Source organism: Lontra canadensis, unplaced genomic scaffold (assembly GCF_010015895.1).
Source record: "Lontra canadensis isolate GAN:19392208 unplaced genomic scaffold, GSC_riverotter_1.0 scaffold28, whole genome shotgun sequence".
NCBI lineage: Eukaryota > Metazoa > Chordata > Mammalia > Carnivora > Mustelidae > Lontra > Lontra canadensis.
In genome coordinates this window covers 18,929,198-18,942,209 of record NW_022631022.1, presented here as the reverse complement: position 1 = coordinate 18,942,209, position 13,012 = coordinate 18,929,198, and the positions used below count along the sequence as shown (strand labels likewise).

Genomic DNA, 13,012 nt, shown 5'->3' with positions numbered 1-13,012 from the left:
TAGGATTCATTTGGCAGAGACTCAGTAGGCTGCCCATGTTGCTGGATGAGTTTATCCTAGAAAGTGGGGGGTCATGATAGCTGGAGAGGTACAGCCATTCTTTCTGTGTCCTATGTCCTTCAAGGACCCTTCCTGAAGATTCCAATGTCATGTTCCTTCCTCCATCCCACTCACATCCACGTGGGTACTCTGGAGTCACACTCTAGCCAGTTGGTCCCTTCCAACATAAAAGTGTGTCCTTGCAAAGAGCCTGAGGCCAGAGGGGCAAGGAGGCAGGTGGTCCTTCTGGCGTGTATGGGCAGAGGGTAGAGTGGGGAAGAAGCCCCAAATCTCAGCATGCTCTGTTTTCCCGTCTGTTTTCATGTTTCTGTTTTGCAGAAGGGAGGAGCCTTGTTCACACATAGGAGATAAAACATGATGAACAGCTTTCTCTTTTTTGTAAAGAACATGGCAAACTTCTTTCCTTTTTTTTTTTTTTTAAGATTTTATTTACTTATTTGAAAAGGAGAGAGTATAAGTGTGGTGGACTAGTGGGAGAGGGAGAAGCTGACATCCTGCTGAGCAGGGAGTCCTGACGCGGGGCTCGAACCCAGGACCCTGCGATCATGACTTGAGTGGAAGGCAGACGCTTAACCGACTGAGCTACCCAGGTGCCCCCAGGTTCCCTATTATTTACATCTTGCATCAATAGGCACCTATTATACAGTTGATGGACCAGTATTGATATTTAACTAAATATTATTTAAATAATATATTTAAATAATAATATATTATTATAACTTATAAATTTAAATTTATAATTTATACAATATTTAAATAATAATATTTAGCTAAATATTTCGTTAAATATTTAGATTATTAACTGAAATTCATAGTTTTACATTAAGATTCACTTTGTGTTGGGCATTCTGAGAGTTTTGACAAATGTATCCACCATTACAGTATCGTATAGAATAGCTTCGCTGCCCTAAAAATCCTGCGTTCCATCTGCTCATCTCTCCCCCAGTCCACACACCTTATCCCAAAACTCCTGGAAACCACAGATCTTCTTACTGTCTTCATCATTTTGCCTTTTCCAGATGTCATATAGTTGGAGCCATAACGTAGGTAAACTTCCAGACTTGGTTCTTTCTCTTAATGAAATGTATTTACAATTCCTCTCTGTCTTTTCCTTGCCTTGGTAGCTCATTTCTTTTTATTGACACACTATTTCATTGGGTTACTTGCTTTAAAAAAAATGGTGGTAAAGTATACATGACAAAATTTACCATTTTATTTTTAAAGATTTTATTTATTTATTTGACAGAGAGAAACAGTGAGAGAGAGGGAACACAAGCAGGAGGTGTGGGAGAGGGAGAAGCAGGCTCCCTGCTGAGCAGGGAGCCCGATGTGGGGTTCTGTCCCAGGACCCTGGGATCATGACCTGAGCCGAAGGCAGACGCTTAACAACTGAGCCATCCTGGGGTCCCAAAATTTACCATTTTAGAGGCACCTGGCTGGCTCAGTCTGGAGAGTGTGAGACTCTTAACCTCAGGGTTGTAAGTCTGAGCCCCACGTTAAGTGTAGAGATTCTTTAAAAATAAAATCTTTTTTTAAAAAACATACCATTTTAACCATTTTTAAGCCTATAATTCAGTGACATTAAGTACACCCACAGTGTTGTGAAACTGTCACTTCTGTCCATCTGCAGAACTTTGTCATCACCCCAAACTAAAACTACCCACTGGACAATAAAGCCCTATTCCCCCCTCCAGCTCTTAGTAACTAACTACTGTTCTAATTTCCATCTCCCTGAATTTAACTATTCTAGCTGCTTCACACAAGTGGAGTCATACGCTATCTGTCCTTTTTGCACCTTAGTTCACTTAGCATAATGTTTCAAAGTCCATCTGTGTTGTAACACGGGTAAGGATGTCATTCCTTTTTATGGCCAAATAATATTCCATTCTATTCCTATGTGATATTGTGTTTATCTGTTCCTCTGTTGTTGTATATTTGGGCTGTTTCCTCCTTTTAACTATGGAGAATAATGTTGCTATAAACATTCCTATACAAGTTGTTTTTTGAACACCTGTTTTCCATTCTTTTGAGTCTCTACCTAAAGAGCAGAATTGGGGAGGGGGTCATATGGTGATTCGATGTTTAACCTTTGGAGGAACTGCCAAACTGTTTTCTACAGTGACTATACAGTTTTGCATTCTTGCCAGTAATGCACAGTGTTATAATTTCTCCATGTCCTCACCAACATGTTGTTTACTAGCTTTTTTTAAACCGAGATAAAATTGACGTAAAACATTATAGGAGTTTCAGTGCACAACATGAGTCAATGCTTGTATATGTTGCAAAATGGTCACCACAGTAAGTCTAGTTAACATCCACCACCATACATAGTTACAATTTTTTCTTGTGATGAGAACTTTTAAGATCTGTTTTAGCAACTTTTTCTTTCTTTCTTCCTTCCTTCCTTCCTTCCTCCTTCCCTTCCTTCTTTCTTTCTTTCTAAGATTTGATTTATTTATTTGAAAGAGAGAGAGCACAAGCAGGAGAGGTTCAGACAGAGGGAGAGGGAGAAGCAGGCTCCCTGCAGAGCAGGGACCGCCCCCCCCAACGCAGGGCTCGATCCCAGAACCCTGGTATCATGACCAGAGCCAAAGGCAGACACTTAACCAACTGAGCCACCCAGGCGCCCCTGTTTTTGCAACTTTCAAATATATAATACAGTATAGATAATTATGGTCACCATGCTGTATATTATATCCCAGTGATTTTATCTATTTTAATAGATGGAAGTTTGTACTTCTTAACCCCTTTCATCCATTTCACTCTCCGCCCCCCACCCTCTCCCTCTGGAAACCATCGATCTGTCCCCTTTATCTATGAGCTCTGTTTGTTTGATTGTTGGATTTATTTATTTACTTTTTGTCTTAGATTCCACATACAGATGAGATCTGTCAGACTTATTTTACTTAGCATATGCCCTCTCAAGATTCATCCATATTGTCACAAATGGCAAGATTCCCTTCTTTTCTACGGCTGAATGATATTCCTCTGTGCGTGCGTGTGTGTGTGTGTGTGTGTGTGTGTGTGTGTGTGTGACGTTTTCTTTATCCATTCTTCATTGATGGACACTGAGGCTGCTTTCGTATCTTGGCTACTGTGAATAATGTTGCAACGGACATGAGGACGCATACATCTTTTCAAGTTAGTGTTTTTGTTTTTGTTGGAAAAATACCTAGAAGAGGAATTGCTGGGTCATATAGGAATTTTATTTTTATTTTTTTGAGGAATCTCCATACTGTTTTCCATAATGGCCTTACCAGTTTACATTCCCACTAACTACACAGCATGTGCTTTTTTCCCACATGCTCATCAACATTTGTTATTTCTTCTCTTTTTGATAAAAGCCATTCTGACAGGTGCAAGGTGATATCTCACTGTGTTTTGACTTGCATTTCCCTGATTAGAGATGCTGAGTATCTTTTCAATACATTTTGGCCAGCTGTACATCTTCTTTGGAAAAATGTCTATTTAGATCTTCTGTCCATTTTTACTGTTTTCTTCTATTTTTTTCTATTGAGTTATATGAGTTCTTTATATATTTTGGATAGTAACCACTCAGCAGATAGATATATGATTTACAAATATTTTCTTTCAGTAGGCTGCACTTATATTTTGTTGATTACTTATTTTTGCTGTTCAGATGATTTTTAGTTTGATGTAGTTCCACTTGCTTATTTTTGTTTCTCTTGCCTTTGCTTTTGAGAACCCAAAATATCATCTCTAAGACCAATGTCAAGGAGCTAAGGAAAACATAGGAGCCTATGTTTTCCTCTAGGAGTTTTATGGTTTCAGGTCTTATGTTCAAATCTTTGGTCCAATTTGGTTCAGTTTATTTTTGTATACGGGTTAAGATACTGGTTCAGTTTCATTCTTTCGCATTTGTCTGTCCAGTTTTCCCAGCCCCATTTATTGAAGACACAGTCCTTTCCCCATTGTATGTTCTTGGCTCCTTTGTCTTAAATTAATTGACCATATATGCATGAATTTCTTTCTTTTTTAAAAAGATTTTATTTTATTTTTTAAAAAGATTTTATTTATTTATTTGACAGAGAGAGAGAGAGAGAGAGAGAGAGATCACAATTAGGCAGAAAGGCAGGCAGAGAGAGAAGAAGAAGCAGGCTTCCCGCTGAGCAGAGAGCCCGATGCAGAGCTTAAACCCAGGACCCTGAGATCACGACCTGAGCTGAAGACAGATGCTTAACCCACTGAGCCACCCAGGTGCCCCTTCTAAGATTTTATTTTTAAGTAATCTCTACATCCAGTGTGGGGCTTAAACTTCCAACCCTGAGATCAAGAGCCACATAGTCTAGTGACTGAGCCACCCAGGTGTCCTTCATTGGTTTATTTCTGGGCTCTCTATTCTCTTCCATTTATCTACAGGTCCGTTTTATTTTATTTTATTTTATTTATTTTTTTAATCATTTTTTTAAAGATTTCATTTATTTATTCAACAGAGAGAGAGACAGTACAAGCAGGGGGAGTGGCAAGCAGAGGGAGAAGGAGAAGCAGGCTCCCCACCAATCAGGGAGCCCGATGGGGGGTGGTCCCAGGACCCTGGGATCATGACCTGAGCTGAAAGCAAACCACTAATCAACGGAGCCACCCAGGCACCCTATGTGTAAATTTTAATGCAAATACCATACTGTTTTGATTACTATAGCTTTGTAGTGTAGTTTAAAATCAGACAGCATATTAGGTTACATGTTTCTAGGAACTTATCCATTTCTTCCAGGTTCTCTGATTTCTTGGCATCTAACTGTTCATAGTTGTCTCTTATGACCCTTTGTATTTCTGTTGTATCAGTTCTAAGTCTCCTCTGGTTTTATTGATTTGAGTCTCTTTTTTTTCTTGGTGAGTCTAGCTAAAAGTTTGTCAGTTTTGTGTAGCTTTTCTTTTCTTTCTGTCTTTCTTTCTTTTTTTTTTTTTTGAAAACACACACACACACACACAAAACCAAACAGTGAGTGGACAGTCTTCTTTGTAGTACTTACCACAATTACTAATTTTCTGTATTTTTTTAACTTGTATGTCGTGTATGTGCATCTGTGTAGTGGTGTGTGTAGATTTCTTTCACTTTGTCTTTGGTGCACCAATCATAGATTTTTTAAAAAGATTTTATTTATTTATTTGACAGACAGAAATCACAAGCAGGCAGAGAGGCAGGCAGAGAGAGAGGAGGAAGAAGGCTCAATGCTGAGCAGAGAGCCCAATGTGGGGCTCGATCCCAGGACACTGGGATCATGACCTAAGGCGAAGGCAGAGGCTTAACCCACTGAGCCTTCCAGGTGCCCCTCATAGATTTTTTTGTAAAGATTGTATTTATTTATTCGACAGAGAGATTGAGAGAGACAGAGAGCACAAGTTGGGGGAATGGCAAAGGGAGAGGGAGAAGCAGGGTTCCTGTTGAGCAGGGAGCTAGATGCAGGGCTGGATCCCAGGACCCTGGGATCATAACCTGAGCCGAAGTCAGATGCTTAATGACTGAGCCACTCAGTCATCAGTCATCACTCTTTTATCCATTTTTGAATTGTTTGTTTTCTTGTTGATTTGTAGGATTTACTTGTATATTCTGGATATCAATCCCTTATCAGATATATGATTTGCAAATATTTTCTCCTATTCTGTGGCTTATGTTTTCAATCTTTTGATAGTGCCCTTTGATGAGACCTGGGCCTTTTGCAGATAACCCAAGCACTTCCTGGGAGCTTCCGCTCCCCTAGCTGTGCATGAACAAATCAAGGTCTTGTGAGAAGTCAGATGTTTTGAAGATGGGACATGAGGGATCCCCATTCCGCCATCTGGGTTTGGCCACAAGGGTGGGTCACTTCCTTCATATTCCCTACAAGTGTTCAAAGACTTGGGTCAAACAGGAAAGGAGAGAAGAGAGAGCAGTGAACAATGTACCCATCAGTGATTGAGGAAACAAACCTGGGCCTTCTTTTAGGACTCAAGAAACCAGGGTTTACTGATACATGCTACAACATGGATGAAGCTTGAAAACATTACACTAAGTGAAGAAACCACTAACAAAAGACCATTTCTTGTATAATTGCATTTGTATGACATGTCCAAAGTAGGCAAATCTATAGAGACAAAAAGTAGTTTTGTAGTTATCTAGAACTAGTGGGTTAAGGGGAAAATAGGGAGTGATTGCTAACTGGTATATGAGATTTATTTTCCAGTGGATGAGAAGGTTCTTAAATTGATTATGGTACGGTAGCACAACTCTGTTTTGATATTGTGATTTATAAGAAATATATATTCGGTCATTCAGATGACCAAACATACTTTTTTCATATATATTTGGTCTTTGCCCACAGATCCTGGCTCCTGGCTCCCCTAACCCTTGGAATTTCCTAAGTGTTGAGAATGATGAGGGGATCTTTTGTTATATTAATGAAGGTAACATTTGGATTGTACTCAGGGGCAGGAGCAGGTTGCCAGGAGATCCAACCATGTGATTTGAGTGTTGGGTCAGTCCTATTCCCTAACCTTCAGGGAGGGGAAAAGAGCTGGAGGATCAGTCAGCCAATGGCCAAAGCCTTAGTCAGTCCTGAGTATGCAATGATGCCGCCATCAAATCCCAAAAGGACTGGGATCAAGAGCTTCAGGTTGGTGAACACACAGAAAATGGGGAGAGTGGGGTGCTTGGAGAGGGCACGGAGGTCCTCTTTCCCCAGACCTCACCCTGTGTATCTCTTCATCTGGCAATTGATTCATATCTTTTGTCATATCCTTTAATAAACTGGTAAACCTAAGTGTTTCCTTGAGTTTCGTGAGCCACTCTAACAAAGTAAAGAACCTAAGGAGGAGGTCGTTGGAACCTCCAATCTGAAATTGGTTGATCAGAAGCACAGGTAACAGCCTGGGGCTTGTGACTGGCAACTGACACCAGGGGTGATGGGCAGTCTTGTAGGACTGAGTTCTTAACCTGTGAAGTGTCATATTATCTCTGGGTAGGTAGTGTCAGAATTGAGTTGAATTCTTGGACACCCTGTTGGGGTCTGAGAATTGCTTGGTGTTGTGTGTGTGTGTGGATCTCCCCCTGATGTTGAAACGGGGTCCAGGAATGCCCAAAGATCTATGCATATACTAAAAGCCATTGGAAGGTGAATTGTACGGTTGTGTATTATACCTCCATAAAGCTTTTATTTAAGAAAAAGGAAAAAAACAAGGGTTGAGGCCCCATGGATGATCCTTACCCCTCCCCCTGCCTTGGCATGCTGGTGCCTTCTTCACTTGGTGGAGAAGCGTGGCCGTGCCTGGACATGCTCACAGTGGGGGTGCTTCATGGTCAGCCCATAGATGGGGGTTAGGTCTACTTTCACACCTGCTGGCACACTGAACTCCAGCCGCTGCAGCAAGATAGCTAGGAAGAGGAAGATCTCTGACTTGGCCATGACCTCTCCTATGCACCGGCGCTTGCCCATGCTGAAGAGTATCACCTTCTCACTCAAGATCTTATTGATTGCCGTGCCATCAGCAGTAAGGAATCTCTCTGGTCGGAACTCGGATGGATCTCCCCACACCTTTCTGCGAGAGGAACAGAGGAGATGGGATTTCTGGCTGGGGTGGGGGGACACCCTAGGAAGAAAAGCCTGGGGGGAGACTTCTGTGGGCGCACAAGTGTTAGAATAGATTGAGAGTACTGAGAAGAGAGTGAGGAGAGGAACCAAACTGTATTTCAGTGCTTATTTCGTTTACAACGCTCTCTCTAAAACGATGGGTCTTGCAAATGGTGCTTTATCATATCTATTTGTAATTTAAAGAAATAACGCTTCAACTAAAAGAAATTAAAAGAAGGAAAACATTATGTCCAGCCTACTCAATATAAAGGGGAATCAGCAGTACATCCTGGTTTACGCTTTATTGTTTTCGAGTCATTGTTGACAGCATCCCTTTTCACGCTCAGAAGTGCCTCAGTTTGGATGGTAAATTATATGGTCCCCCTACCTACAGGCAAAGTGGGATTTTCCAAAGAGAGGTCGCTGGGCCATTGATATCACAATCGCCTGAGGGACTCCAGTTTGCCTACCAAAGTGGAATCCTGGGGGATGAGGTCCCCTAATCTAACTAACCTTCTGGTCATTTCCTGTGTGCAGTGTTTGAAAAACATGGACCTAAGTGTACAACAGAGTCCATATGGCAATTGAGGCCCCATTCCTCTATTTATACCCAGTTCCTAGGGGGACAAAGAGCCTTCCTGTCTGCTGAATCTCATGTAGTTTTCAGTGGGGGAGGTATACTCACGGGTCATGATTGACCTGCCACTGGTTTACAAAGACACAGCGTTCCTTGGGGATGTAGAAGCCTTTCAGTATCGTGTCCCTTGTTGTGCTGAGGAGGGAAGAGGGCTCTGTCAGGATCAGGGCAGGAACACTGGGGCATGTCTCTGGAACCTACTTCTCCTACTAACCACCCCTCCAACACCAATAGCTTGCCCACCACAGTCTCCACAGTCTCCATATCCCACACTGGGAGGAAGTATCAGGAGCAGGGGAGGGTGAAACTGTCCTCCCCCTCCCTCAGCTCCTTTTCTTCAACTTCAGCAAGTGTTTACTAAACTTTCGTTTGTGTCCAGCTGTGCTCTTGGCCATCCTTTGGAGCCGAGAAACAGGCAGCCTGGGCTAGCCCTGGGGAGTTCCCACCCAGGCTGAGGAGTCGGGCCTTTTAGTCTGGGAATAACTAGACCAACATTTGGGTAGAAGTAAATGTTCACTAACTCTCTTGACATTGTTAAAGCCCCAGGACACGATCAAGGACAAATGACTGGAAGTCCTACAGTCTATCAGAGAGTGAAGCTGTGCCAGCTGGATGAGTCAAGAGAGCCTGCCAGTGAAGGGCAGGTTTGTGTCAGGATTGACCTTGGGCAAGGATGGGATTCTGGTAGCAGAAGAGGTAAGGAGGCATTCCAGGCAGAAGGTCCAGCATAAGCAAAATTGGAGGTTGACTGCGTCTTGCCAGCCAGGTCCAGCGAGACCAGTCTGGCTGGGTTGAGAGTACTTGCAGGGAGAGAATGTGTGCAGAGGTGAAGGAGAGCTGAGGTCAGGAGTGTGACTCTCTCCTGACAGCTGGGTGGTTTGATCATGGTTGGACTGCTTAGGGACAGCCTAGAGGCTGAGGGTCTGTAAGGAACCTGGTGACACGGCCAGAACGGAGGCCAAGGTCTGAGCCAGGGCCAGGGCTAAGAAGATGGGAGGAAGAAACATGGCGAGGACTATAAAGGTGGTAGGGCAGGATAAACTGGACTTACCTGTGGGGGATGGTAAAGGGGACGAAGGAGGTATGTCGGAAGATCTCCAGGATGAAGGCCTCCAGGTAGGTCAGCTGGAGTCTGTCAGAGAGCTGGGGTTGCCGGGCCCTGCCAATCACTCTGTCTGCAGAACACAGACCAGACAAGGCTTAGGGATGCCCTGACTGCCCCTATGGCATCAAATTCCCTGTTACGTGGGAGTATGTCTGTTTTATATGTGAGGCCCGCTAACCACCCTGCCTCTAGCACGTTCTAGGCAAGGGTGGGCACCACTGTATGTCCAGCTGTGACCCACAGTAGGCACAAAACAGCCATATGTACATGGGAAAAATGACCTGGGGATCCCAAGACTTCTCTTAGCTCATGCATCTCAACCACCTACCCAACTCCTCCTGGATCTTTCTCTGTATCTCAGGGTTTGTCACAAGATACATGATGCTCCAGGAGATGGCTGTTGTGATGGTGTCAAATCCTGGCCAGCATGGCGCAAGGTGAGGAAGGGAGGAAGACAAGAACAAGAAACCAGCATTTACTAAGCATCCAGAACTTACACACCAACTGTGGTTTTCTCTGCCTCCTTCCCCCTACATTCTCCAACCCCCATGAGTTTCCTGAGGGTAGAGACCCAGTCTCCTCAACACAAATCTGAATCACTAGTTTCAAGATTAGCTGCTGGCATTACAGGGATCTAGACTTACAGGATAAAGAACCCCTTATTGCTCAGGTGGGGAAACTGAGGCCCAGAGGCAGAGAGGGGTTTAGCTGAATTTCCACTGGGAGTTTTTGAGCCCACCTGGACTCGGACCCTGAACATGGGCCAGGGGTCTATATCCCACACCATCTGCTGTGTGGTTAGCCAATGATCAGATGGACTCAGGGGTCTGGCAAGTCTGTGCGTGGACAGCGGGCACTGGTGGATGGAAAAGGCAGGGTCTGGTTCCTACCGGCCCCAAAAATGTCGTTGATAATGTTGACGATCTTCTCATGGGGGATGTGACCAGCACTAATTCTGGAGCCCTTCTCATTGTGCTTCAGGAGGGCGCCTGTGATGTCCTGAATGTTGCTCTGTGGGGACACAAGCTTGGGGCATCCTGGCACTTCCAGGTCAGACCTTGCCCTTCCCCCCATGGCACTCCCACGGGGCCTCCAGGCAGTAAGCTGGGGTTCCAGGGGTAGCTGGTAGCAGCCCTGGGTGCCCTTCCTCCCAATAACCCCGGGGTCAAATTTCAAAGGAGGGCTTTGTAGGGGAGTACTGGGAAGCTGAGTGCCACCTGAGCTGCGGATTAGCTTCTGTCTGGGTTCAGATTCCTGCAGAACAAGAGCCTTCTCCTGATAATAGCCCCCCACATTGCAGGACTCTGCCAGGGCCTCATTCACAGGCAAATATCTTTGGGGCTTTGAACAATCCTGAGAGGGAGGCAGTTGGATGAGGAAACAGAGGCCCCAGAGAGAGAGGCATTGGTGCCAGGTCAAGCAGCTGATCCAATGCATTCCAGAGCCTTCCTGGGCCTTGGCGGCCCCTCAGCTGTACCTGGAGGCTGGGTGAGAGGGGCCACCCCTAGGCCCTGCAGGGTGCCCCCTCACCACCAACACCCTGGGCTCACCTCGTCAAAGTCCCGGTAGTGCTCCTGGACAATATTCTGCAGGAACCGAACGATCTTCTGGTTGAAGGCCTTGAATTTCTGCAGGGAAGGGTTAGGCAGATATCGGAGAATGGGGAAGAAGTCCACGGGGTTCCCAGAGGAGGCCGTCTCCACAAAGTCATTGGTGCTGCTTATAAGGCTGAGCATCTCCTCACTGCTCTGAGGGAAGCGCTTCCCAAAGCACATGGCACCAATGACACTGGCCACGGACAGCATCACCTCGTTGTAGGGGTCAAAGCGCCCAGCCTCTGCCATCCTCTGCTGCAGCCTGCCGACGAGGGCCTCTGCCTCCTTGCTGACATGCTCTTCCAGGTAGCAGGTGCACGAGGAAGCCGGGTCTGATGCGATGGAGAAGCTCTTCAGGGCGTTCTGGGCCAGGCGCCTGCGTGCAGCCCACACTGGTCCAGAGTCCGGGCTAAAGGACATGCTTTGGCCATCAGTAACCAGAGTGAAGCTGTAGAGGTCAGGCCGGCCCTTGAAATCATCCCCCTGCCGCACCAGGGCCTGCCGGATGGTGTCCAGGCCGCTGAGCACCAGCACGGGTGTGGAGCCAATGTGGATTTGCAGCACATCCCCATACCGCTGGCTCAGCCTCGTTAGCGCCAAGTGTGGGGTCTTCCCCAAGGTCAGCACATTCCCCAGCAAGGGCCAGCCCCACGGCCCCGGGGGACTCTTCAGGCCTTTGGGAACCCGAGGCTGCCAGGCCCTGACCACCCAGAGCACCAAGCAGAAGACGGCAGAGACCAGGAGCAGCCCAGTAGCTATCGGGGACCAGGCCATCTGTGCTCACTGCTGGAGAAGACGGAGGAGCCAGGCTGAATGTCAAGACGGAGCCATTCATTCCTTCCTTCATTCACTCACTCAAGCAATAAGCACTGACATATGTTCGGTGCTTGGCTCCCAGATTGACACCAGAAAGGCTAGGTGACACCCACCATGGGTCCTGTGTCATAGAAGCTCACCCCGAGAGCATTGCAGAATCTGAGGCTCGGAAAAAAATCTCGAAATGCCCAACCTGAGTGTCTGCTCTTTGAGTCCTGACCCTCCCCTCTGTCCATGACCGCCGTCTCCAATTCTGAGGCTGGATGGGAGGCAAATGACACTTCAAAACAGAGACGCACACTTGCCAGCCCCTAGCTCAGGCTTATACTGGGTATTATGCCAAAGGGTCCCTGCCAAGGCTGGCTTCATGCCAATACCTCCTCCTACCCAGGGAACAGGTTGCTGCTCCCACCCAGCAACACCAAGGAGGCCAAGGTCCCACCCAGGGCTGATGCAAATGACTGGTGATGGCCCCTCTCCCAAGGCCTTCGTTACTACATCCAAGAAGAGCATCTCCTCCCCAGCCCCTCACAATCTTAGAGGCTGAGGTTGGGCTGCAACCAGAGGCATGGCTGTCCTCGTGCCGGGTGGGGACCCTTCCCCATCTCTCCATTTGAATCACGCTAAGGGTCCTTAGAGATGGCCCTGTCCAGGCTGCCAACTGAAAAATGGAGAAACAGGTCTGGACCTGGGCAGGAAGGACTAGAACTCAGACCTCCTGCACCTAACCCAGGGTCCCTTCATTCCTCCATCCCCACTGGGTCCCAGGATATACTGGGGAGGGGGACGTCCCAGGGACTGGAAAATGAGCCCGAGAAAGGTACCTGTAGAGGCAGGTGCTTGAGATGAGCAGGGTTGTGGAGGCTGATACAGAGCTTCTGGCTTCGGGGGAGGGGACCTTTTATAAATACCACCCTCTGTCAGATTGGCCTGGCCACCCTGGTCACCTGATATGAAAGTCACCAAATGAAACTGGAAGGGTCAGCCCTTGGCCTTGGGCCATGATCCCTCAGCTCCGCCTACTACCCAGGGCCCAGGGCAGCTCTTCAGGGAGAATTGCTATGTCCCTAGGGAGGAATGCCCAGCTCTTTTCAGGGTCCAAGATCAATAGACATTTCTCTCCAGGGCAGACAGGGTGCCAGGAGCAAAAGTCTCCTGGGTTGTTCCAAGCTCCTTTTCCTCTGCCCCCATGAGGAGAGACCCTGTCTGAGCCCTCAGAGCAGGCTGGTCCCCT

At 46.4% G+C, this 13,012-nt stretch overlaps 1 protein-coding gene across 2 annotated transcripts; it reads right to left on the bottom strand.

The window, feature by feature from the left end:
• Positions 1 to 7,177: 7,177 nt before the first annotated feature.
• Positions 7,178 to 12,621, bottom strand: LOC116872038 (cytochrome P450 1A2). Of its 2 annotated transcripts, XM_032865055.1 has the most exons (7): positions 12,603 to 12,621; positions 10,918 to 11,745; positions 10,258 to 10,378; positions 9,696 to 9,785; positions 9,314 to 9,437; positions 8,311 to 8,397; positions 7,178 to 7,593 (listed from the first exon to the last, which is right to left on the bottom strand). In XM_032865055.1, exons 2-7 carry the CDS (start codon positions 11,734 to 11,736, stop codon positions 7,296 to 7,298), a joined length of 1,539 nt encoding a protein of 512 aa, XP_032720946.1. In that variant the 5' UTR covers positions 11,737 to 11,745; positions 12,603 to 12,621; the 3' UTR covers positions 7,178 to 7,295. The 2 variants fall into 2 exon arrangements, with proteins under 2 accessions (XP_032720946.1, XP_032720945.1); XM_032865054.1 differs by lacking the exon at positions 12,603 to 12,621 and having other exon boundaries at positions 10,918 to 11,865.
• Between the last annotated feature and the right edge of the window lie 391 nt (positions 12,622 to 13,012).